Here is a 25,643-nt window from a genome sequence, read left to right as displayed (position 1 = left end):
CCATGAATAACGACTTTTACTATGGTTCTCTAACTCGATATCGAGATACGAAATATCGAGTCACGAAGAGTTGGCAGTATTTTAGACTCGAGAATTTATATGAATGTCATATAATGAATGTAAAATAATAAGGTGAAACGAGCTCACCAATTTATGTATAATTAAAGCAATGCTAGAGATAACCAGACATGCCCCACATAAACAAGTAACTAGAAAGAAAATATGTCAAACGTACGTTCCAACCTCTTGCTTCTACAATTATACAAATCGAGAAAGCTTAGCTGTACTAAACAGAAAAAAAACATGTATTGACAAAATACTAGTCAATGTTCGTAGAACGTTTTCCCAATCCAATGTTCATATTTTTCTAATAAATTCATTTATACCCCATTTCTTGAGCATCACCTCACAGATATTCATTATGCAATCACTAAACAGCAAACAATACAAAACATAACAAACATTATGTTAGAGGGATGAAAGTTTGCATGTGACTGATCTCCCTTTATTTTCTGATACGGGAGTGCAGCATTCGCTGTTTTCCGAAACAAAAATTGTTTTTAAAATATGTATGTTACATGTTTCTATGCCAGCAAGGATTAAGCTACAAAAATGTTTGAATCCTAAAATCTAAAAAATACTTACTAGCAAGTAAACAATCGTTCATTTTTTTATTAAATTGTTTAAATTTGTGATTTTGAAATGCGAAATTTAGATCTTTTCATTGTCACCTTAAATATCAAAATTAAGTTCCAAGATTTTTGACAAAATTGAAGTAAAACAAATACTTTCCAGAATAACCATGCATGTGTTCATATATTGGCTTTAGATGGCAATTAAGAATCGATCATTTGTTAAAACAAATAAAAAAGAGTTGTTTCCAGAATGAACAAAGTTTCTTCGTTGTTAGTCACGCTCAATAGACTTTCTTGTTCATCGTGATTTGTCGATCGATCGAAAGATAGAAAACTGTTGTTCCAGTTCAGTTTTGTTCAATTCTCGAAAGGAACTATAAATATTTTCCTCTAACCAGTGTTGACCAGACTCATTTCCCCGAAATTCGAATTGTAAAGCCATGAACTGTTATAACTGTGCGTTGTATTCCTGAGATGGAGGGGGAGGTGGTTGGGCTTGAGTGTTGCACATGGGATCCGACAGTTTCGATCTCGGTGGGCCGCAATTCAAGTTTCGGTGAAATGATTCGCACTCACTCACTCACTCATTTCATTTCACCGAAACTTGAATTGTGGCTCTCTGGGATCAAAATTGATCGATTTTGTGTGCAGTACTCAAGCTTAACCAGCTGCTTTTCTATCTTAGGAGGATAGAGCATGGTTGTAGTAGTTCGTAGCTTCGTAGTTCGGAAAATGTTATTTTCGGGGAAATGAGTCTGAACAACACTGCCTCTAACCCAAAATTTTGTTTTCGATCCAAGTATAAATTTTCGCCATCTTAAAGCGATCAAAATACGTTTGAACAATGATTGATATTCATTTGCAAATTTATTGAATTTTATTTTTTTTATATTTCTAGTTTTTATTTTTACACAGCCTTATTCGTTTTCATTTTTTTTCTTGAAGCCTTCTCTGGATACTGATTTTAAACAATGATAAAAAAATGTTTTTCTTGCGATATTTTTGAAATCATGATGTTTCATAATTTTTTTTCTGGAACATATTATATTTTCCGTGTAACTAACGAAAAAAATGTTTTCACATTACAGTTAACTCTCCCTTACTCGATATTCTATATCTCGATATCGAGTTAAAGAACCATAGTAAAAGTTGGTTTTCATGGCTAACTCGATGGTCCCTTGGATCGCAGTTGCACTGGGTTTGTGTTCTGTAACTCGATACCTCCCTAACTCGATGGTCCCTTCAATATCGAATAAGGGAGAGTTGACTGTATTTGAAATCCACCAGGCTCTTCTTCTGTGATAGGTTGATTGTAGAAAAATTTAAAATTTCCAAATTTTTGTATTTCACGTTAAATTAGACCCAGGCATTTGTAGGTTATGAAATAATATGTAGAATTTTTAGATAATTTTCATAAATACAAAAATGTTCGTATAGTCGTATAATACTTTCCTAATATGCGGGTTATGGCCCAAGGTTTAAGCCAAAAATAAAATCATTTTGATCTCCGAACTAAGAAAAATTACACAAAAGTCCAAAAGGTACCCCGTCTAAAGGCGGGGTTGGGTATTAGACGGCTAAGCTAAGTTGTTTTTTTATATTCATGATTCGTGATGTAAAAATTGTTCAATAAAAAGAAGACTAGCTATAGACTATGAATTCATTCACATATAGTGAACTTAAATGTCCATCAAAGTTGAAATGGACGTAGGAAAACTGCACCAATTTTCGACCCATTCATACGATTTTGGTCTTCTTTGTTCGAAAACTAAAAAAAAAAAAAAAAAAATACAGCGCAGAATTCTACACGCAGAGAAATATATTGTAAATTCAACAGATTTCTACATAGGTTCAACAAATTTTATTGTAGACTCACGGCTTACCAGCATTTATCATTGTTTCAATAAATATACTCATTTATTCCTACAATAAATATTGTTGTTTCTAAAAATGCTTCAAAGCAGCTAACTGTCAAATACAAAAAATATATTTTTTGAAACGAAAATATCCTTTGTTGAATCTATAAAAACATTGTATTGAAGTAACTGTATGACTCATGTAGAAACAAAAATAATAACTGTTCATTCAATAAAATAATATTTTAATTTCAATAAAGCTCAACCAAAGTTGCAAAAGGTGATGTTTTTATTGATGCTTGCTCGTTTATTATATAATCATGTTTATCTAATCAGAATGAATGATTGTGATGTTCTAGAACAAAGTTCATCTCTGGATGGTTCCATAGGTTGTGAGCAGCTCACATCAAATTTCACCAGCCGTTGTCGTTGCTGAATAACCCGGACGGCACATTCTGGAACAAATATGCAAATTGATTAATTTGTTAATTACATAGACTTTTTTATAATTACCTTTTGCTTTTCTTGTGCGATAGTTTTCCTCCCGCCGCTAAAAGTATAATTTCCATTTCTTCGGCACATATTGGCTGAAAATAAATTGTGTGATATATAAATGAAATGCCTTCTGAAAGTATTAACTTGCCTCAAATAATTACCGTCTGATAAATCAAAAATTTGCAGCAATTTAATGAATTCTTATCGTTTTTCACCGGATATACTTTCAGCTCTATTCATTTCGTTCGCGTCACTTTTTCTCACAAATACATGATGGCGACCATAAATAAAAAATATTGTAGATTCTAAAAATCACAATTATAGAAATAATAATTGTAAATTGTTGAAGCGAAAATCTACTACCATATTTTCATTCAACTAGAAATTTTGTTGTTTTAAAAATATACTGGTTTAGAAACTAACATGGGAATGAATTGATTTGATACATACATAAATTATTGATTCTAACCAATGCGTTCTTAGTTTCAACATATTAAAATTCTTCTGCGTGTAATAGGTCGAAAATTAGTGGTTTTCCCCTAAAGTTAGTTTTTTTAAATTTTCCATGCAGGATTCAAAATGGTGTTATAGGTAATAACACTGTTTACAGGATCTGAGTCATTTGGCTTAAAGTCATTCGGTGTAAGGTCATAAGCCATAACGCCATTTGACATAAAGGACATTTGGCATAACAGTAATTTGACATAACATTTTCTCATCGATAACATCCATCTTTTGAAAGAAGGAATTCAGTTCTGGTTATGCCAAACTGTCTTATGCCAAATGACCTTTTGCCAAATGGCTTTATGCCAAATGGCTCGCTCCCCTGTTCGCATCACAATGAAGCTCAAATATTCAGCCCTGCCGAAATACAAAAATAAATCATTAAAATAGGCAGCACTGCTCAACTAGAATCAATATTTGAAACGTGTTGTACAATAGCTCAATAATGTTATTAGATTAGATTAAAAAGAATTCTCATAATAATTTCTCCTGAGATTCAGCCAAGTCTGTCTTCTAAAAATCTCCTAAGATCTCTTAAAGATGATGATGCAATCACCTCTCCCGCCACCCCATTGTTCCAAAGATTTCAAGCTTCTCTACAGTATTTTAAGGTAAATTTTCCGTCTAACCGTGCGTAATTTGTAAAACTTTTAATACTTTTGGCTCTCATAAAATTTGTATGGGACGTAAAGTTGCAAAATCTTAAAATGCGTTTTTATGTTGATTACATGTATTCGTTTCAAACCCTCAAATCAATATTCTATCTATCTATATAACCAAAACTGGAATAGTGTTTGTATGTCACGAAGTGGCTTGCGAAAACAAAGTTGCTTTTTTGTTTTCCAGCTGATCCGATATAAATTCCATTTTTTTGTGCAGTGTAACACGTCTTTTCACCTCGCGGGAAACGTCGTTGTCACATGTCACAAGTGTTTCAAGGTAAACAAATTCTTCAACAACTTCAAACACATCCCCATCAAATACTACCTCAGCACCTACACCAACATGCCTGACTCTATCTCTACCTGCAACCATGTACTTCGTGTTGGTAGAATTAATGGTCAGGCCTATCCTCGCTGTCTCCCTCTACAGAGGCACGAACGTCTCTTCCACTGACCTTCAATCGATTCCAATTAGGTCTATATCGTCCGCAAAGCGAAGAAGCATGTGCGACCTTGTGAGAATAGTGCCGTTTCCCTACACGCCAGATCTCCTAATAGCACCATCGAGTGCAAAGTTGAACAGTAAATTCGAAAGTGCGTCTCCCTGCTTCAACCCGTCCAACGTCACGAACGAGGTTGTCAACGTCTGCGATCCGAACACTTGATTTTGAACCATCCAGTGTAGCACGTATCAGCCTAATTAGTTTCGCAGGAAAACCATGTTCAGACATTATCTGCCACAGATCATTTCTTTTCATCGAGTCGTTCCAGTCTCCTGGAAGATTGACCAGCTTCTCCTATACAACTTAAGCAGCTTCTTCTAGAAGCTTGAACAGCTTCTCCTAAAATCTTGAGCAGCTTCTCCTAGAAGCTTGAGCAGTTTCTCTTAAAGATTCTCCTAGCAGCTTCTTGAGAAGCTTATCCTTGAAGCTCGAGAAGCTTCTCCTGGAGGCTCGAGAGGTTGCTCCTGGAAGCTCGAAAAGCTTTTCCTGGAAGCTCGAAAAGCTTCTCCTGAAACTCGAGAAGTTGCTCGTGGAAGCTCGAGAAGCATTTCCTGGAAGCTCGAGAAGCTTCTCCTGGAAGCTCGAGAAGCTTCTCCTGGAAGCTCGAGAAACTCTTCGTCTTCTGGAAGTTAGAGAAGCTTCTCCTGGAAGCTCGAGAAGCTTCTCTAGGAAACTCGAGAAGCTTCTCCTGGAACCTCGAGAAGCTTCTCCTGGAAGCTCGAGAAGTTTCTCCTGGAAGCTCGAGAAGCTTCTCCTGCAGGCTCGAGAAGCTTTTCCTGGAAGCTCAAGAAGCTTCTCCAGCAAGCTCGAGAAGCTTCTCCAGCAAGCTCGAGAAGCTTCTCCTGGAACCTCGAGAAGCTTCTCCTAGAAGCTCGAGAAGCTTCTCCTGGAAGCTCGAGAAGCTTCTCCTGGAAGCTCAATAAGCTTCTCCTGGAGGCTCGAGAAGCTTCTCCAGGTAGCTCGATAAGCTACTCCTGGAAGTTCGAGAAGCTTCTCCTGGAGGCTCGAGAAGCTTCTCCTGGAAGCTCGAGAAGCTTCTCCAGGAAGCTCGAGAAGCTTCTCTAGGAAACTCGAGAAGCTTCTCCTGGAAGCTCGAGAAGTTTCTCCTGGAAGCTCGACAAGCTTCTCCTGGAAGCTCGATAAGCTTCTCCTGGAAGCTCGACAAGCTTCTCCTGAAAGCTCGACAAGCTTCTCCTGAAAGCTCGACAAGCTTCTCCTGAAAGCTCGACAAGCTTCTCCTGGAAGCTCGACAAGCTTCTCCTGGAAGCTCGAAAAGCTTCTCCTGGAGGCTCGAGAAGCTTCTCCAGCAAGCTCGAGAAGCTTCTCCTGGAAGCTCGAGAAGCTTCTCCTGGAAGCTCGAGAAGCTTCTCCTAGAAGCTCGGGAAGCTTGTCCTGGAAGCTCGGGAAGCTTTTCCTGGAAGCTCGGGAAGCTTCTCCTGGAAGCTCGGGAAGCTTCTCATGGAAGCTCGGGAAGCTTCTCCTGGAAGATCGGGAAATTTCTCCTGGAAGCTCGGGAAGCTTCTCCTGGAAGCTCGGGAAGCTTCTCCTGGATGCTCGGGAGGCTTCTCCTGGAAGCTCAGGAAGCTTCTCCTGGAAGCTCGGGAAGCTTCTCCTGGAAGCACAAGAATGCTTCTCGAGCTTCCAAGAATTGCATTCTTGGAAGCTCGAGAAGCTTCTCCTGGAAGCTCAGGCAGCTTCTCATGAAAGCTCGGGAAGCTTCTCCTGGAAGCTCAGGAAGCTTCTCCTGGAAGCTTGAAAAGCTTCTCCTGGAACCTCGGGAGCTTCTCCTGGAAGCTCGGGAAGCTTCTCCTAGAAGCTCGGGAAGCTTCTCCTGGAAGCACGAGAATGCTTCTCCTGGAAGCACGAGAATGCTTCTCCTGGATGCTTGAAAGGCTTCTTCCGGAAGCTTGAAATTCTTCTGCCGGAAGCTTGAAAGGCTTCTGCCGGAAGCTTGAAAGGTTTCTGCCGGAAGCTTGAAAGGCTTCTGCCGGAAGCTTGAAAGGCTTCTGCCGGAAGCTTGAAAGGCTTCTGCCGGAAGCTTGAAAGGCTTCTGCCGGAAGCTTGAAAGGCTTATGCCAGAAGCTTGAAAGGCTTCTGCCGGAAGCTTGAAAGGCAAAATCGTATGAATGGGTCGAAAATTGGTGCTCTTCCCCTATATCATTTGGCAGGCACAAATCTACTCTTTACCCAGTCGAGAAGTCGAATAAATTTCAAATCCGTAAAGATCTTATTCGGCTGGATGACTTTGAACACTTGACTTTCATATCTACGCTATGTGACGTCACTCAAAGATCTGTTTAGCTTACTTAAACCAGTTCTTAAGTATTAATAAACCCCATTGGAAAATCTATTAATTGCAACTTCTCTTCTATTTCCAGAATGTGCTCGAATGGAATACAACCCAAAATTTGTAGTTTAGTGAGGTAAACCTAAATCAACCTTAAACCATCGACAACTGTGCAGTGTGACCTTGCAATCGCTTTCCCTCTGTGTGCTGAATAATTCTGGAATAAATATCATACGAAAATCAAGTGCGTGATACAATTGCGTTGTGTATATTCGAGGATAGGACATCTGGTTACTGCGAGCAAAGTTTGAAAATACCAGAAAAATCGAAGCAAAATGTAAATCCAAAGCGCAAGGCACACCGAAGTAGTTGTCAATCTCAAAGAATGTCCAAGTCGAAGAATGTGTAAATAATGCTGCAGAGATTGCAAGCCGTTCCTACCAGCAGCTGCCATCGAGTGTGTGTGTTTGTGTGCCAACAGCGTTCCAGCGTTCGAAGGTGTCGAAGTTCCCTCCCAATAGGAGGCCAGTTAATCTTCGGCCTTTAATCGCGGGAAATATGCAAAAAATGCCAATTTAACCCCCCTCCGCTCTCTTCGAAGTGTCAGGAGGTGACGGTGCTGTGGTGCCGTAGTGAAGAATAAATCCGTTGTGACCCCCCCTTCCCGCGCCACATATTGGGTGAAGGAGAATAGTTCTGTGTGTCGATCGAAAATCGAAGGTGTCACTGAGTGGCTAAGGGCCTTAAGCACCGGACTATGGTGTTCTGATGCTGCACGTGGCCCCAAAACGGTGTGGAACCAGTGTGCCAGAATGATTGGAAGCTGGTTCGTGGCTGATTGGCTGGAAACTGACACTGAAACGGATTTACTAGTAGTAGCAGCAGCAGCAGAAACTACCAATACCGGTGGTGTCAACGCCACTGAGCAACTATTTCGTAGTCTTAGACAGCAGCAACGGCAGCAACGATGCAGTCCCAGGATGCGATAGGCGACTGCTCGCGGTACATCTTGCAGGTGAGTGGCCATGGGCCCGTAGATTAGATTTATGTTTTATATATTTTATCTGTCACAGACTGGGTCGTTGGAATTTGATTACCGGTGGAAAGAATTATGGCTTTTTATAGGCGGCAAGCAGGGGGCAATAAATGCTTCGTCGTCGTTGTCGTGGGTGAACGTGATAAAGAAAAGGGTCCATAACTTGACTGCATTCGTTGCAATCCAGCGACAATGATCATCTAGGCGGTTTGGAGAATGATCTATTCCATATTTTATGACGAGTGTTTCCATTACGACTTGTTCATATCGAGCATTAATCTCATTAGTTGCTCTACAAGCTCCCACCAGATGCGCTTTGGATGAAATTTCCTTTAATCTATAAATATATTGAGCTTCAAGAGCCTTTAGTTAAATGACGAAAGCACAACATACTTCTATGTTTTTAATGACGATGAATGACATACTTTTATATGTTAATGTTGATATGATTACAGAGCTCATTTAGCAAAAAAAAAAATGAATAGCTTCTTATGGAATAATGAGGAATCTTGAGAAGCATAGCCATTCTTCTAGAAGCTTGAGCATTTTCTCCTAGAAGCTTGAGCATTTTCTCCTAGAAGCTGGAGCATTTTCTCCTAAAAGCTTGAGCAGCTTGGACAGCTTCTCCTAGAAGCTTTAACAGCTTCTTCTAGAAGCTTTAACAGCTTCTTCTAGAAGCTGGAACAGTTCCTGATAGAAGCTTACGAGCAGAATCCTCAGGATGCTTAAGAAATTTCCCCTGAAGGCTAGTTAAGTTGCTCATGGTGAATCAAGAAGATTCTGCTGAAAGCTGAATAAAGATTTTGTTTTAAAAGAAGGCTTCTACGAGGAAATTTGAATGCTTCTCCTGAAAATGTAAAAGCTTTTCTTGTATATTTCAGGAATTTTTCCTGGATGTTTGAGGGGCTTCTCCTGGGAGCTCCAGATAAGCTTCTTCTGAAATCAAGTTTGGAAACTTGAGTAACTTCTCTTGAAAACATGCAACCTCTCTTGTAAAACTGAACGTGGTTGTTTAAGAAGCTTTTGTTGAGGGGCCCAGATAGCCGTAGCGGTAAACGCGCAGCTATTCAGCAAGACCAAGCTGAGGGCCGTGGGTTCGAATCCCACCGGTTGAGGATCTTTTCGGGTTGGAAATTTTCTCGACTTCCCAGGGCATAGAGTATCTTCGTACCTGCCACACGATATACGCATGCAAAAATGGTCATTGGCATAGTAAGCTCTCAGTTAATAACTGTGGAAGTGCTCATAAGAACACTACTCTGAGAAGCAGGCTCTGTCCCAGTGGGGACGTAACGTCAAAAAGAAGAAGAAGTATGAAAAGCTTCTCCAGTAATAAAGCTGGAAGACATGAAATCCTTGATTTTTTTCAGCATCAAATCAAGAGGCTCGATAACCGTCTGCTAAGAACTCGTGTAGCTGCTTCTGAAGGCTTGAGCTTCTGTCTTAGTAGCTTGAGTACCTTTTTCTTGAGGCTTAAGCAACACCTCTTAGAAGCTTAAACAACTTCTAAGCAGTTGAGCAGTTTCTCCTAGAAAATTGCGCAGCTTCTCCAAGAAACTTGGGCAGCTTCTCCTAGAAGATTGAACAGCTTCTGCTATACAACTTTAGCAGCTTCTTCTAGAAGCTTGAGTAGTTTTTCATAGATGCTTGGGAAGCTTCTCCTAAAATCCCGAGCAGCTTCTCCTAGAAGCTTGAACAGCTTCTCCTAGAAGCTTGAACAGCTTCTCCTAGAAGCTTGAGCAGCTTCTCCTAGAAGCTTGAGCAGTTTCTCTTAGAAGATTCTCGTCGCAGCTTCTCCAAGAAACTTTAGCAGCTTATCCTAAAAGCTTGAGCAGCTTATCCAGGAAGCTCTAGAAGTTTCTCCAGGAAGCTCGAGAAGCTCCTCCAGAGAGCTCGAGAAGCTTCTCCAGGAAGCTCGAGAAGCTTCTCCAGGTAGCTCGATAAGCTACTCCAGGAAACTCGTAAAGCTTCTCCTAGAAACTCTAGAAGCTTCTCCTAGAAACTCTAGATGCTTCTCCTGGAAGCTCGAGAAGCTTCTCATGGAAGCTCGAGAAGTTTCGCCTGGAAACTCGATACGTTTTTCCTGGAAGCTCGAAAAGCTTCTCCTGAAGGCTCTAGAAGCTTGACAGGCTTCTGCTGGAAGCTTGACAGGCTTCTGCAGGAATCTTGAAAGGTTTCTGCTGGAAGCTTGACAGGTTTCTTCTGGAAGCTTGACAGGTTTCTGATGGAAGCCTACCAGGTTTTTTCAAAGAGCCTTAAGGGCTTCTTTTGGAAGCTTGAAAGGCTTCTGCTCGAAGCTTGGAAGGCTTCTGCTGGAAACTTGAAAGGCTTCTGCTGGAAGCCATAGAGGCTTTTGCTGGAAGCTTAAAAGGCTTCTGCTGGAAGCTTGAAAGGCTTCTGCTGGAAGCTTGAAAGGCTTCTGCTGGAAGCTTGAAAGGCTTCTGCTGCGAAGCTTGAAAGGCTTCTGCTGGAAACTTGAAATGCTTCTACTGGAAGCCATACAGGCTTCTACTGGAGCTTGAAAGGCTTCTGCTGGAAGCTTGACAGGCTTTTGCTGGAAGCTTGACAGGTTTCTGCTGGGAGCTTGAAAGGCTTCTGCTGGAAGCTTGAAAGGCTTCTGCTGAAAGCTTGAAAGGCTTCTGCTGGAAGCTTGAAAGGCTTCTGCTGGAAGCTTGAAAGGCTTCTGCTGGAATTGAAAGGCTTCTGCTGGAAGCTTGAAAGGCTTCTGCTTGAAACTTGCAAGGCTACTACTGGAAGCCATACAGGCTTCTACTGGAGCTTGGAAGGCTTCTGTTGGAAGCTTGAAAGGCTTTTGATGGAAGCTTGACAGGCTTTTACTGGAAGCTTAACAGGTTTCTGCTGGAAGCATGAAAGGTTTCTGCTGGAAGCTTGGAAGGCCTCTGCTAGAATCTTGGAGGGCTCTTGCTTTAAGCTTGGAGGGCTCCTGTTGGGAGCTTGGAAGGCTCCTGCTAGAAGCTTGAAAAGCTTCTGCTGGAAGCTTGAAAGCTTCTGCTTGAAGCTTGAAAGCCTTCTGCCGGAAGCCTGAAGGGCCTGGAAGGCTTCTGTTGGAAGTTTGGAAGGCTTTTGCCGGATGCTTGAATGGCTTCTGCTATAATCTTGGGAGGCTTATGGAAGCTAGAAAGGCTTCTTTTTTTTATCTTTATTAACGAGATTTTTAGCCCGGGGCTAGTTCATCTCGGCTTTACTTTCCTTCCGAAGGAAGTCGTCGTCACTGATTTTTTTTAGTAACTATCTTGGGGATGGGATTCGATCCCAGGTCCTCGGCGTGAAGAGGCGTGTGTTCTAACCCCTACACCAGGTCCGTCCCCAAGAGAGAAAGGCTTCTGCTGGAAGCTTGAAAGGCTTCTGCTGGAAGTTTGAAAGGCTTCTGTTGGAAGTTTGAAACGCTTCTGCCGGATGCTTGAAAGGCTTCTGCCGGAAGCTCGAAACGCTTTGCTGGAAGCTTGATAGGCTTCTGCTGGAAGCTTGAAAGGCTTCTGCTGGAAGCTTGAAAGGCTTCTGCTGGAAGCGTGAAAGGCTTCTGCTGGAAGCTTGAAAGGCTTCTGCTAAAAGATCGAAAGGTTTGTGTTGGAAGCTTTAAAGCTTCCTGCTGGAAGCTTGAAAGGCTCCTGCTGCAAGCTTGAAAGGCTTCTGCTGGAAGCTTGAATTGCTTCTGCTAGAAGCTTGAAAGGCTTCTGCTGGGAAAGCTTGAAAGGCTTCTGCTGGAAGCTCGAAAGGCTTCTGCTGGAAGCTTGAGAGGCTTCTACTGGAAGCTTGAGAGGCTTCTGCTGGAAGCTTGAAAGGCTTCTGCTGCAAGCTTGAAATGCTTCTGCTGGAAGCTTGAATTTCTTCTGCTAGAAGCTTGAAAGGCTTCTGCTAGAAGCTTGAAAGCCTTCTGCTGGAAGCTTGAAAGGCTTCTGCTGGGAAAGCTTGAAAGGCTTCTGCTTGAAGCTCGAAAGGCTTCTGCTGGAAGCTTGAGAGGCTTCTGCTGGAAGCTTGAAAGCCTTCTGCTGGAAGTTTGAAAGGCTCCTGCTGGAAGCTTGAAAGGCTCCTGCTGCAAGCTTGAAAGGCTTCTGCTGGAAGCTTGAATTGCTTCTGCTAGAAGCTTGAAAGGCTTCTGCTGGGAAAGCTTGAAAGGCTTCTGCTGGAAGCTCGAAAGGCTTCTGCTGGAAGCTTGAGAGGCTTCTGCTGGAAGCTTGAAAGGCTTCTGCTGGAAGCTTGAAAGGTTTCTGCTGGGAAAGCTTGATAGGCTTCTGCTGAAGGCTTGAAAGGCTTTTGCTGAAAGCTTGTAAGGTTTTCGCTGAAAGCTTGAAAGGATTCTGCTGGAAGCTTGAGAGGCTTCTGCTGGGAAAGCTTGAAAGGCTTCTGCTGAAAGCTTGAAAGGTTTCTGCTGGAAGCTTGAAAGGCTTCTGCTGGAAGCTTCAAAGGCTTCTGCCGGAAACTTGAAAGACATCTGCTAGTAACTTGTAAGGCTTCTGCTGGAAGCTTGTAAGGCTTCTGCTGATAGCTTAAAAGGCTTCTGTTTGAAGCTTGCGAAGATTCTGTTGGAAACTTTTCAGGCTTCTACTGGATGTTTGCAAGGCCTCTGCTTGAAGCTTGCAAGGCTTTCTGCTGGAAGCTTGAAAGGCTTCTGCTTGAAGCATAAAAGGCTTCTGCTGGAAGCTTATTTTCTGTGCTGCGTTTTCACTGTTTATTTTGAGTTCTGCAGCTGTTATCAATTTAGAGGGTATATCAGCAAAAAATTGTCACCTTTGTTTCTGATTAGGTAGGCTTTGTCTTACTGAATCTGGAAACATGCTGATTGTGACAAACAGTAGCCAACGAGTGAAGTCATTTTCAGGAACCCGGTTGTTTGAGTATTCGGAATTTGGAAGTAATCCAGTATGATTAAATACCTATTCATGTTCTACATTCATCATAAATTTTCAAGAGGATAAATGGTTTTCCTTTGTTTCAATTCTGAGGATGTCTTTATATGCAACTATGGCCACTGCACATTCAAGCAATTCCTTAACCTCGTCATCCACATGCAATGCGTCAGCATCGTTGATCTTGACCTTTATCATCAAGTGTTGGCCACTGCTGGCTGGCTGGCTGCTGGCATACCTTCCACTCACGAGGGCGCTCATCTTCCTCCCTTCGTCTCTTCCACACACACGCACACCGCGAGAATTCATACAAGTGCCTTCGCACACCACTCGTGAATCAATCACTACACACCGTCAAGGGCTTGGCGAACCTTCTTCCTACCTACAGTATTGGCCGATACATTTGAAACTCTATACCAATCGTTTTTCCATGAAGAATAATCAAATTTTGGGAGTTAGATCTGAGTTATTTATGAACCGATTTGAATTTAATTTCCCCAGCACTTCAGACATATCTTGAATCTCAACAAACTTCACTCTTTTTATTTCACGAGTTCAAAAAGAATAAAATTTGACTAAGCTGAATTTTTTGACAAATTTTTAATAGTTCACATGTCTTGAAGATTAAACAAATTTGTAGATTTCTTACTAGAAAAACAAGTTTTTTTTAAGACTTTTTTGTAGGTCTTTAGTATTTTAAAATAAATCTTTTATATTTTTGCATAAAATTCAGTTTAGACAAATCGCCGTTACTTTTGAACTCGTAAATGGACAAATTTTCAAAAATATTTGGTTAAATTCAAGTTATGTCTAAGGTGTTGGGAAAATTTTATTCAAATCGATCCTAAAAAATTCTGAAATCTATCCTACCAAAGTTAAAAATGTTGTATGAAATATCGATAAAATTGCAAATATATTGTACAATACTGTTCTTACACATAGTGAGGAGGGGACAATCGATCGCTGATTGTACCGGGACTCTTTATCTCCCTTAAACCGTCTCCAGCGTTGTTTAAGGTTCACTATTTGCTTCCCCCTCCCCCCTCTTTCCAACCTCCTTCCCGATGATTATTATGTAAACACCACACGGTGTTGGATTGGTTGACTGCTGCACCCTTCGGAACTTGCCTCGGACGGATGAAGTTACTTCGATCGATGGCAATAAGTAGCTGTTAGTGACACCGCCCTTCCGCCACTCCACAGTAAGCCTTGCGCTTCCATAAAACAACTTCAAAAAGGTGTGAACTTTTGCAGCAGGACAGTAATTTGCACATACACGGTTTCCTCCACAAAAGCAGTTCAACATAGTCGTTGAAGCAAACAGTCAACCTCACTGTAAAAATATTGACCTTCGAGCGGCTTCATGTGCAGTTCGAATCGACATTAGGGTGTCCCAGGAAAACTGGGGCTCAACCTCCATATGGTACCTAAGGATGTTACTAACAAACATTTACATGAAGGAAACTGACTGGAAAATGACGTTTAAAAGTTGCCCTGTAAAGAATTTTGAAAAAATTCGAATTTTTCAGACCAATTTAGACTGAAAATTGAAGAATACATACATTTTTTTTAATAGTTTGGACTCTAAGGAATGATGTCCTAAAAAATCCTTATTTTTAGGCAGTTTGTAAACAACATTCCTCAGAGTTCACCTCATACAAAAGATTGTTTGTAACTTCCTTAGCTACCATTTGGAAGTGGAGCCTCCAAGTCTCATGATAAAGTTAAATTTTGGGACACCCTAATCGACATACACAGGTATTGGATTACCAAGTGAAGTGTCAGATTGAAGGGAAAGATTTTCGTTTAAATTATAGCAATTCAATTCCATACGATAATAGCCCGGCGATACAAACGACATCTTTGATATCATTTGCGCAAAGATGATAAACGAAATGTGTTGTTAGGTCGCCTGTTAACGTCAACGTCGCAAGCAAGTGTCCGATAAGAAAAGCTCCATCTTGAATATGTACCAAGTGATTGTTAGTACAAATATCTTAAAACTTGTCACAAACGGAGCCATAATAGCCTCATACATGGATTTTGTTTGCACTGATAAGAAGTACACTTTGAAAAAGCAAACCATAATATAGTTTCTTCAATTTGAACTCTTATCGCAAGAGTTAAAGAAAGTTCTGGGCAACGAGACAGGAACTTGTTGCGATAAAAAACGCCTTCAATGTTCAACATATCGTGATTTGTGTTGAACGATGATTGGATTGAATGCTACCATGTTGAACCTGTTGTCAAATTACTCGTGACGAAATCTTATCTATTTCGGGTTCGACATGTGCTCGAACCCGATTTCTTAGAAAAGTTCTGAATTGATAAGGATCTGATGATAACATACGGGGGTTAATAACTACAAGGACGAAGCCTTGAATTTATGTTAGTCAAGTTTTATGAAACTGCTATGCAATGCACTTCTGAACAAAGGATCCCAGGAAATCCTTGGATTAATTCCTGGAGATCTCCGGAGGAATTTCTGGAGGAAATCTCCGGAGAAACTCTCTGAAAAGGGAATTTTCTAAGAAATTTCTGGGAAATTTCCCGGAGAAATTTCTTAATGAAATACCCGGAGGATTTCCTGGACGAAATCTCCAGAGGAAGTCCTAAACGAGATCCCAGGAGGTTTTGCTATTGGAATTTCCCTGAGGAATTACTGTAGATAATTCCCGGAGAAGTTCCTGGTGGATATCTTCGGAGGAATTCTTGAAATTCCTGGATGAAACTCACGTAGGAATTCTTGAAAGAAATCCCCGGAGGAAATGCCAGAGGAATTTCTGGAAGAAATCCTTGAAATCTCCGGTAGAAATCCCTGGCGAAAATCCCCGGAGCAGTGCTTGAGGATTTCTGCGGAGGTATCAAAGGTATCCGCTAAGAACATCTCAGGAAAAAATGTTGGTTTAAATCCCCAGTGAAATTCTTGGAGGAAAACTGAAAACATTCCCGAAGGAATTTCTGAAGAAAATTCCCGAAGAGACTCCTGGAGGAAATCCCCGAATGAATTTCTGGACGAAATTCCCAAAGGTTTTCTGGGGGGAAATCTCTGGAGGAATTCTTAGAAAAGATCTTCGGATGAAATCCCCGAAAGAATTCGTGAAGGAAATCTCCGGAGGAGTTCTTGGGGAGAATTTCATGGAAAAAAATCATCAGAAGAAAAAATTGAACGAAATTCTCGGAGCAAATGCTATTGAAAATCCACTAGGAGTTCTAGGGGGATATCCCCGAAGGAGAGGAGGAAGTCTCTGGAGGAAATTCTCGAAGTACGAACGTAGAAGGGTTTCTAGAAAAGGAAAACAAGTAGGACAATCAGGGTATTGAATTGTGAAATATCCTCAAGAGCACTCATCAAATAAAATTCAGTCTTCGGATTTGCATTGCGAATCATTTCACGACCGATGTTTTGCATTAAAGTCACCAGAGACATTTTTTTTACTTATTGCGAGCAGTGGTGGAAAAGTTCGCTTCACGAAGCAGCTCACGAGTGGATACCAACGCATAACAAACAACACAGACTCGGGAACTGGCTAGGTGTGAGTAAGTCCGCGCAAGCTACAAGTAGCAACAAGCTCGGGAACGTTTACTCGCGAGTAATCGAGCAAGGTGTGATTTATTATGGTTTTAACAGACAAATTAATTGTATAACCATCACATCGACAATAAACTACTAGTTTGTAGTCAAAAACCCTTGGAAACCATAAATCTCGGAGGGGGAGCAGCTTTTTCACCAAAAGCACAATATGACTCTGAGCAGCTGCGAACACGTTCGCGAATCACTTTTTGCTTCGGTTACTCGAGAGCACGACGGATGCGAGTAAGCCAGCGCTCTGACGCTCGGGAGCGTTTGGTTTTGTTTCTGTTCCAGTTCAGAAGAAATATTCGCCACTTTCCATCACTGATTGCGAGTCAATTTTCGCAAGTCAGTGTGAAGCAAATTAACTTGCTGCCCAGTGCATTGAGAAGGCAAATAGCCAGCTATGAACGTATATTTACCAAGCTAAGTTTAAACAGAAACACCCAAAGTTTCAAAAAAAAAAAATGGTTTCTGATGACGAAAAAAGTTGTTGCTTTATACGCCTATGAATGATGATAGCAACTCCACCACATGCTCGATTCAGTTGATTATCACGAGAAACAAAAAAGTTTGGATATCTCTTGAGTTTGGATTCAGGTTTCAACTAAATTTCAGTTATAACTGCGATATGTATATGAAGGAATTCCTGTAGGAAATGCCCAAAGGAATTGCTGGAGAAAATCTCCGTCTGAATCTTCTGAAAAAATGTCTGAAGGAATTTTTAAAGATAACCTTCGGAGGAATTTATTAATGAATTCCTGGACGAAATCCTCAGATAAATTGCTATTGGAAATCCCCTGAGGAAGTCTCTGGAGGAAATTCTCGAAAGAATTCCTGTAGAAAATGACCAGACGAATTGCTAGAGAAAATCCCCGGAGGAATTCCTGGAGGAAATCTGCGGAGAAGTTCCAGGTGAAAATCCCCAGAGAAATACCTGAAGGAAATCTACGGCTGAATCTTCTGAAAAAAATCTCTGAAGGAATTTTTAGAGATAACCCTCGGTGGAATTTATTAATGAATTCCTGGAAGAAATCCCCAGTGGAATTGCTATTGGAAATTCCATGAAAAATTCCTGGAGAAAATTTTCGGAAATTTTTGGTGGAAATCCGTGGAGGAAATATTGGAAAAAAAAATTGCTGAGGAGTTTTTGGAGAAAATCTCCGGAGAAATACCTGGAAATCCCCGAAAGAATTCCTGAAGGAAATCCCCGGAGGAGTTCTTGGGGGAAGACCCCGGAGAATTTAATGGAAAAAATCCTCAGAGGAAACATTGGACGAAATCCTCGGAGAAAATGCTATTGGAAATCCACTGGGAGTTCTACGGGGGATATTCCCGAAGGAATCCCTGGAGGAGATCTCCTGAGGAAATCTCTGGAGGAAATTCTCGAAGGAATTCCTGTAGGAAATGCCCAGAGCAGTTGCTGGCGGAAATCTCTGGAGGAATTCTCCGAAGAAATTCCAGGTGGAAATCCCCAGATAAATACCTGAAGAAAATCTCCGGCTGAATTTTCTTAAAAAAATTCTGAAGGAATTTTTAGAGATAACCCTCGGAGAATTTATTAATCAATTCCTGGACGAAATCCCCAGAGGAATTGTTATTGGAAATTCCCTGAAGAATTCCTGGATAAAATTTTCGGAGGAGTTCTTGGTGGAAATACACGGAGAAAATCTTGAAACTGTGGAGTTTTTGGAGAAAATTCCCGGAGCAACTCCTGCTGAAAATCCACGGAGGAATTCCTGGAGGAAATCCTCAGAGAAATTTCTGGAAGACATCCAAGGAGTAATTGCGTGATTTTTTTTGGAAGAATTCCTGTTGGAAACACACGTTGGACACATCGGAAGAACTTTAATAGAATTTGTGGAAAAACTCCTGGAGATTTCTGTAGGAGGACTTCAGGTGTATTCCCGTATAAATTCGTGGTGGAATCCATGTACGAATACCTGCAGCAATTTCTAAAAGATTCCCCGGAAAAAAGCTGGTGATTCCTGGAGGTGTATTTGTATGAATTCCTGGAATATTCCCCGAATGAATTGCCAGAAAATTGCTGGAAGAGGAATAAATATTGTTGAAAACAATTGTTCCTGTTTTTACTTACCTCAAATAAGTAGGAACGGTGGTTGTTTCAGCGAGAAAAATGCGATCTGGTAAACAAACATGTATCAAACTAGTCTTGGAACAGCTCAAATCGTGGTCCAAATCCGACCAAAAATGGAACCGGTCGGATTTTATTTTATACCAGTTTTCTGGTCATTTTTTTGGACCAGGCTAATAATGTTCCAATTTTATTTTATACCAATTTTCTGGTCTATTTTTTTTGGATCATGCTATGAACTCCTGTTCCAAAAAAATAGATTAGCCTGTTACAAAAATTGACCAGAAAACTGGTATAAAATAAAATTGGAACATTATTAGCCTGGTCTAAAAAATAGACCAGAAAACTGGTATAAAGTTGGTGCAAGCACTAATTTGTAACATGGTCCAAAAATTCGGAACCAACCAATGACTTGAACCACCGGTGAAGTTGCCCTTAAATGATAAACTTTGCAGGCGATGCCTTCAAAGCTTGCTGAAAGCTTGAGAAACTTCTCCTGGAATTCATCTACGTATTTGAACCCTCCGAGCAGAATCTCAATAAAGAGACCATCAACGCCCAAATTATTCCACAGTCATTGTAACCACCTGGAGTATTAAAATATCATGAAAGAATGCAAAAACCGTAAGTTAAGTGGATGGTCTATGGTCACATTTTTTACAGTACGCATATGCACACAATATATTCAAAAAACAAAAAGACTGTTTTATATTTGTAATTGTTAGAAGGTGATTAAAGGCATTAAAAAATCAAAAGATATCGTGACATAATGTAACGGTAATACCATGTAACATGAATATAAAACGGGGTTTGTTTGAAACTTATGAAAACTACACCAGAACCCACACTGGATCCCCAGGATTCATACTGAATATCTAGGATCCACACTTGAACATTAGTATCAATACTGGAATCCAAAGATCTGCACTGGAATCCAAGGATCTGCAGGTTTTAAATGAGGGGCACACGGATTATTTGGTGATTTTCGACTGGATTAGTTATTGTGGCAATTTTTCTGGCAATCTGAATAAATGATTCACGAAACAATTATTCTCGCTTCAACGTTTCGATCCCAATTTGGATCTTCATCAGGGAACGAATAATTCTTTATGTTTCGTGAACCATTTATTCAGACTGCCAGCCAGAAAACTTACCACAACCTCACGGATTCACACTAAAATCCCCGATTCACACTGGAATCACAGAATTCTCACTGGAATCTAACACATTGGAAACCTAGGATTCCTGCAGAAATCCTCTGAAATTCTGTATTCTACTTTACAATCCACATCTAAATCCTACGATTCGTGCTGCAATCCCCGGATCAGTATTCACACTGAAAATCCAGGCTCCACACTGAAATCACAGAATCCATACTGAAATCCCAAGTTTTACAGTTGAATTCCAAGATTGAAATTGTAATCAAAGGATCCACATTGAAGTTCCAGAATCCAAGCTGGAATCTCAGGATCCCCACTGAAATCCCAGGATCTACTCGGGGATCTCAAGATCCACAATGGAATACTAGGATCTACACTACAATCCCAATATTCACACTGGAATACAAGGATCCTCTCTGAAATTCCAAGATCCACACTGTCACCCTACAACCTTTTTCACAGTTCCAGGATCCATTCTAAAATCCTACGCACTATGCTACAATCTCAGGATTCACTCTTGAATGAAAGGAGTTCTGGAATCTACAATGGCCTACCACCATCCACATTGAAATACAATCCCAGGATCTTCACTAAAATTCTACGACCCATACTGCAATCCCAGGATCCACACTGTAGTCAAAGCATTCACACTGGATTTCCAGGATCCACACTAGAATGCTAGGGTGAACATTGGAATCTCCAGTTCCATACTGAAATCCTGCGACCCAAATTACAATTTCAGTATCCACATTGAAATCCTACGATCTTGCAATCCTAAGATCCACAATGGAATGAAAAGATCTACAAAGAAACATTAGATCCACACTGATATACTACGATCTACACTACAAGTCTAGGATCCACACTGGAATCAATGGATCCATCACAAGTTCATGAGCTTATTTCCCTTCTCTAGCAAAAAGACATAACTTGTTGATGTCATGACCAACATTATCCGAGTTAATCCCATTATAAAGGAATCGTTGCCATTCAGAACGATCCACGAACAGCCTTCGTTAGAACCGATCGACACCTCCTCCTCGTCGTATGATTATAACCCTCGCGCGCGAAGTTGTTTGCCACGTAACACTTAACCTGATAAGAAATCTCCCCTTCGCCTACTGTGATGGCGTATGTGTGCGATGACGATGTTTCCTCCGCTGCTGACAAGTGAGCAATAACGGAATAATGATCTATGACGAATTGCCACCGCGCGCCGCGCAGATATCTTCGGTTGACTAATTCCCCTCTTAATGTATCACGATTAACAACCTGCAGCATCCGTTAGTCAAGCTCTTAGTCAATCTCTAGTTATCGCCCCCGGGGTTGGGGGTAACCTCACACCTTTGCGCTTCATGAACTGATCATTCACTTGCGACCATAGAGAGTTCACTACTAACGGGTGTCACAGTGGTTCGGGCTACGACGAATGTCGGTCAATACTTCAAACTCTCATTTAACTGGTAGATATTGTTGTATTTCTACTTACATATTTTCAGCAACACTATCATCCTAACTTGATAAAATTAAATCAAGCTTTTATTTACATTTTATTAACAACATATTGCATTTCATTTGCTGTAGCAGTTCAGATTTTTTACAGGTGAGTTGATTTCGCCTACTTATTAGAGAAAAAAATGCTTTCAGTTAACTTAAATTAACTTAACCTAAATATATAACGCATTAAAATTTTTGAACTTTTTCGCAATTAGTAATAATTTGTTTTCCTCTTTCAATACCGGAATTAATTCCTAATTTGTTTTTCTTCAAATTTTTTGGTGATTTCAAAAAGGTTTAGAGCCAGGGTCCAATTGAGAGATTTTGATTTATTTTTTTGTTCTTAATTGATCGTGAATGGTTTCTAGAAAAGGGAAACAAGTAGGGCTATCAGGGTATTGAATTGAAAAATATCCTATGGAACACTCATTAAATAAAATTCTACCTCTGGATTTGAATTGCGTATCATTCCACGATCGATGTCGATCGATTAAAGTCACCAAAGACAAAACATTTTGACTTTTTGTGAGTCAATTTCCGCAAGTCAACTTGAAGTTAATTAACTTGCTGCCCAGTGCATTGAAAATGCAAATAAGCAGCTATGAAAGTATATCTACAGAGCTGTGTTTCAAAAGAAATACCCAAAATTTCAAAAACTTTGGTTTCAGATGTTAAAAAAGTGTTTTATACGCCTTTGAATGATGATAGCAACTCCACCACATGCTCCATCCAGTCGATTATATCGATAATCAAAAAAGTTTGGATCTCTTTTGAGTTTGGATCCAAGTTTCAACTAAGTTATGTATAGTATTAGTTGTTAGAAAGTTAAACAGCTCGTCTTCTTTACCATTCTGAACTGAAATTTCCTGCAAAAACATTGGCATAGAAATTAGCTTGGGATTTTTTCATTCGAATTTAAAATTTTCGATCGGTTACTCGTTCGGAGAAAATTAGTTTGTGAATGAGCATGATTATAATTTAATTTTATAATTTTGATCTCTATCAGTGTACGAAATTGATTTTTCATGCAATAAAATTGAATATTCAATGAAACTTAGATTGAACATTCAAAATTGAAAATGATCCAGTGGTTGGAATCAATCATTAACTACAAAATTTAAATTCGAACCACAAAAAAAAAATAAAGGAAGCGTAGAAAATATTACCGTTTGAAGAAAACAACTTAGATTTTCGAAGCTTTTTCCGCCTTTGAACCACTGCATGCAACTCCGAGCTCTCCACCAGGTCGTCGGGAGGATAATTACAAAAATGAGTTGAAATAATCAACTCTCACCTCCTCGTCCAACTCGTCGACGATGGTGATGATGATGATCGCATGGATTCGTTTGTTGGAGGTGCCGGTTGATGGGTTGCAATTAAAATGATTCGCTCCAACGGAAACGGCGCACGCTTTGCCCTCCGTTTGTAGCTCTACGAGAAACTCGAATGGATCCCTTCGATACGCGATTTTTCTGTGTGATTACTACTGTTAATCCCGGAGAGTAGGGGCACTTGAGATTAGTTTCAAGTGTTTTGCTTAGAGGTGCTTTAGGCGGGTTGAAAACTGATAGATTGGTAAGCATGGAGGAAATTGTATGCAATACAAAATTGACAAGTTGTATTCTCGGTACGAGCAGTGGGGTTTCCATAATTAAACTACGAAGAATACTCACCATAACTTCCGAATATCACTAGATACCCCTCAAAGAGCTTTTCAAAAAATTCCTTTAAGGAATCCGACAGAAATTCCCCCAATTGGTCTCGGGATTCCTATATGGATTTATTTAGAAAACTTTGTAAATTTCATTTTTTTTTTCAGGAAATCCTTAATTTATTTTTTGCATGTATTAGTTTTGAAAGTCAACAAATTCATCAAGGATTCCACTAAGTATTTTTTCCAAGAATTCCATTAATTATCGCCATACATTACTCCTGGTAGTTTTTGTAGACTCTGTAATGAATATTGGGCGAGTTTCATCAAATATTTCTTCATCGGTTTTCTTCCTGTGAAATTTCTTCGGAGATTCTTAATGCATCCAAGGATGTCTCCAGAAGTTCGAATGCAGATGACTCTGAGAAATCTCCAAAGATTATTTAGTATTTCATCTAGATTCCTTCTGGGCATACCTTTTAAAATTCTTCTAGATTTGACACCTAAATTATTTATTAGAATCTAAGAACTACCATCAAAACTACCAAAGAAATTCTTTCAGGGATTTAAATTAAAATTTCTTTGAGGATTTGTTTGGAAATTTCTCCAAAATTTCCAACAGCAATTTTCTTAAATTCCACAGTAATGGAAAGTGGCGAACATGACTGCTGAGTCGGAACAAAACAAATCGAAATGCTCGCGAGCATCAAAGTGCTGATTTACTCACATCTGTCGTGATCGCGAGTAAACGAAGCTAAAGTGAAACGTGAACGTGTTCGGAATTGTACAGAGGCAATTGTGCTTTTGGGAAAATAAGCTATTTCCTCTCCGAGATTTCTGGTTTTCAAGGGTTTTTGACTACAATCTGGTAGTTTACTGTCGATTTGATGGATGTAAAATTGATTTGTCTGTCAAAACCACAATAACTCACACCGTGTTTGGTTACTCGCGAGTAAATCTTGGCAAACTTTTTGGTATGTTCTCCCAAGCAGGTGCGTGCGAACTCACTCACTGTTCGTGAGTCTGTCATGTTTGGTTTGCTTTGGTTTACACTCATGAGGTGCTTCGTGATGTGATCATTTCCATCACTGTTCATCCAGATATTTCTTCAAAAAAAAAAAACATACAAAATTTCTTTGAAAATGCATTTAGAAGTTTCTTAAAGATTTTTTTCTATTATTACTTCAGAAACTCCAACAGTGTTTTTGAATAATATTGCATACAGTACTTTGTGGAATCTGATATGTAAATAGCCTTTCAATTTCGTAGAAATTGGAATTTTTAGAAGTTCAAAGATCTTCCATGGATAAACTATAATAAAATTTGAAAGAAGCATTGAATAAAGTCCCGAAACAAAATATTGAGCCAATTCTAAAGTTTACCTCAAAGAATTCCACTTTAACTATTTAGATATATCGCAGAATTGATTCCGGAAAAAAAACTAGGTGGCGTGTTTTAGATCATGCGTGTTCTACGCTACTTCATGTTGTGAGGCCCGTGAAGCGCTTGCAGACCCTTCTCATATCTACCCTTTTTGCTGCTCTAACAACTAGATATTAGAACATTCCTATACTGATTATTACAACTTCAAATTTTCCAATTTTAGGCTATGTTATTTTGAAGATTCTCAACATTATTTTTACATCATTATAAATTTATCGTGTCTAGCCCATCCACGGCAGTCTTATTTAAAAAATCAAGCGAACTAAATTTTACTCGTTCCGACGTTTCGGTCCTGGATTGGGACCTTCCTCAGGGATAAATCAATTGATTCGCTCTAGTCCTAAATCGTTAAAAAATTAATCAGTCGTCAATGATTGAAAACAATGCATTAAAAAATAACTGAATTTTATGATGATTTAATACAAGAAATATCGTCAATTACTTTCTTCACAATGAACAAAACTGAATTTATATCAAGTTCGAATAAATGGCGTCGACAAAAATTTTAAGGCCAAACACAGTCTCGCTGAAACCTACGGGCGATTCTCGCAAACTTCTAAGCATAGTTTATGTTACATGAGACAGATTATAACAAATATTAGACTAATCTAGAGGCAGATTGGTAGCCTAAAAAAATTAAACCCGGATTTTCAAATACATTTTACGAACAATTTCAGCAGAATTCTCGCAAAATATTTAGCAAGGTTGTCACAAAAACTTCATATAGTATACTAGCCATGATCATCACTCTATCCGGGAAAGGTTCTTACACAATCCTCAACGGATATATTACAGAATTCTGAACTTGACAGACTTCTCCAGATTATAGAACAGGGAATATGTTTTGGGTGGGGTTCTAACGTAATCCTATGGATAATTTTCACAGAATTCTGCGCTGGATTGTCTCAAAATCAAATACTATAACATCTGATCTTCGTTTTAATACCGCAATGAAAGTATTCAAACCTTGATAACTATTTTTGTTCCTCGATATTTTTGAACCGTTTTTTCAAATAGTTCTCAGACACTCTTCTCAATGTTCCTTGGGGACCAACATTCTCCATATAAAATGTCTTCCGGTGGTGTTTAACGTCAATTTATCAAAAAATAAATTGCAGGCTTCACAGCTACGCTAGGTGATAGGTAGCTGCTCTGAGAAAAAATCATACAAATCGTTTAGTATTATAGGAGAAATCTGAAAATTACGATATGATGTTTTTTGAAGTTTTTAAGATCTTTATTTGACCAGCGCACAGTGGCGCATGGCCGGACAAAACCTCAAAAATTCATGTTCTCAAAATCACTCGTCGATATTTTTTATAGTCTTCTATACTATTAAGCGACAATTTCTCAAAATTTGAGATTGATCTGTTCTGA

General features: G+C 39.8%; 1 protein-coding gene and 1 long non-coding RNA gene across 6 annotated transcripts in view; one reads left to right on the top strand and one right to left on the bottom strand.

Moving 5' to 3' along the window:
* LOC5564635 (unconventional myosin-IXa) overlaps positions 1 to 25,643 on the top strand; it is a 220,670-nt gene that overhangs the window by 58,960 nt on the left and 136,067 nt on the right. For all 3 annotated transcript variants that reach the window (XM_021849218.1, XM_021849217.1, XM_021849216.1), the window contains one exon: positions 7,034 to 7,957. In XM_021849218.1, the coding sequence (XP_021704910.1) occupies positions 7,910 to 7,957 (48 nt within the window). In that variant the 5' untranslated portion in view covers positions 7,034 to 7,909. The remainder of the gene's footprint in view (positions 1 to 7,033; positions 7,958 to 25,643) is intronic.
* On the bottom strand, positions 2,778 to 3,530 carry LOC110677780. Of its 3 annotated transcripts, none has more exons than XR_002501186.1 (3): positions 3,148 to 3,530; positions 3,005 to 3,078; positions 2,778 to 2,946 (listed from the first exon to the last, which is right to left on the bottom strand). It is a non-coding gene; the product is annotated as an uncharacterized LOC110677780 (long non-coding RNA). The 3 variants fall into 3 exon arrangements; XR_002501187.1 differs by having other exon boundaries at positions 3,005 to 3,291; positions 3,437 to 3,518; XR_002501185.1 differs by having other exon boundaries at positions 3,005 to 3,530.

Source organism: Aedes aegypti, chromosome 3 (assembly GCF_002204515.2).
Source record: "Aedes aegypti strain LVP_AGWG chromosome 3, AaegL5.0 Primary Assembly, whole genome shotgun sequence".
NCBI lineage: Eukaryota > Metazoa > Arthropoda > Insecta > Diptera > Culicidae > Aedes > Aedes aegypti.
Note: the sequence above shows the minus strand (reverse complement) of the source record. Positions and strands in the feature narration are given on the sequence as shown.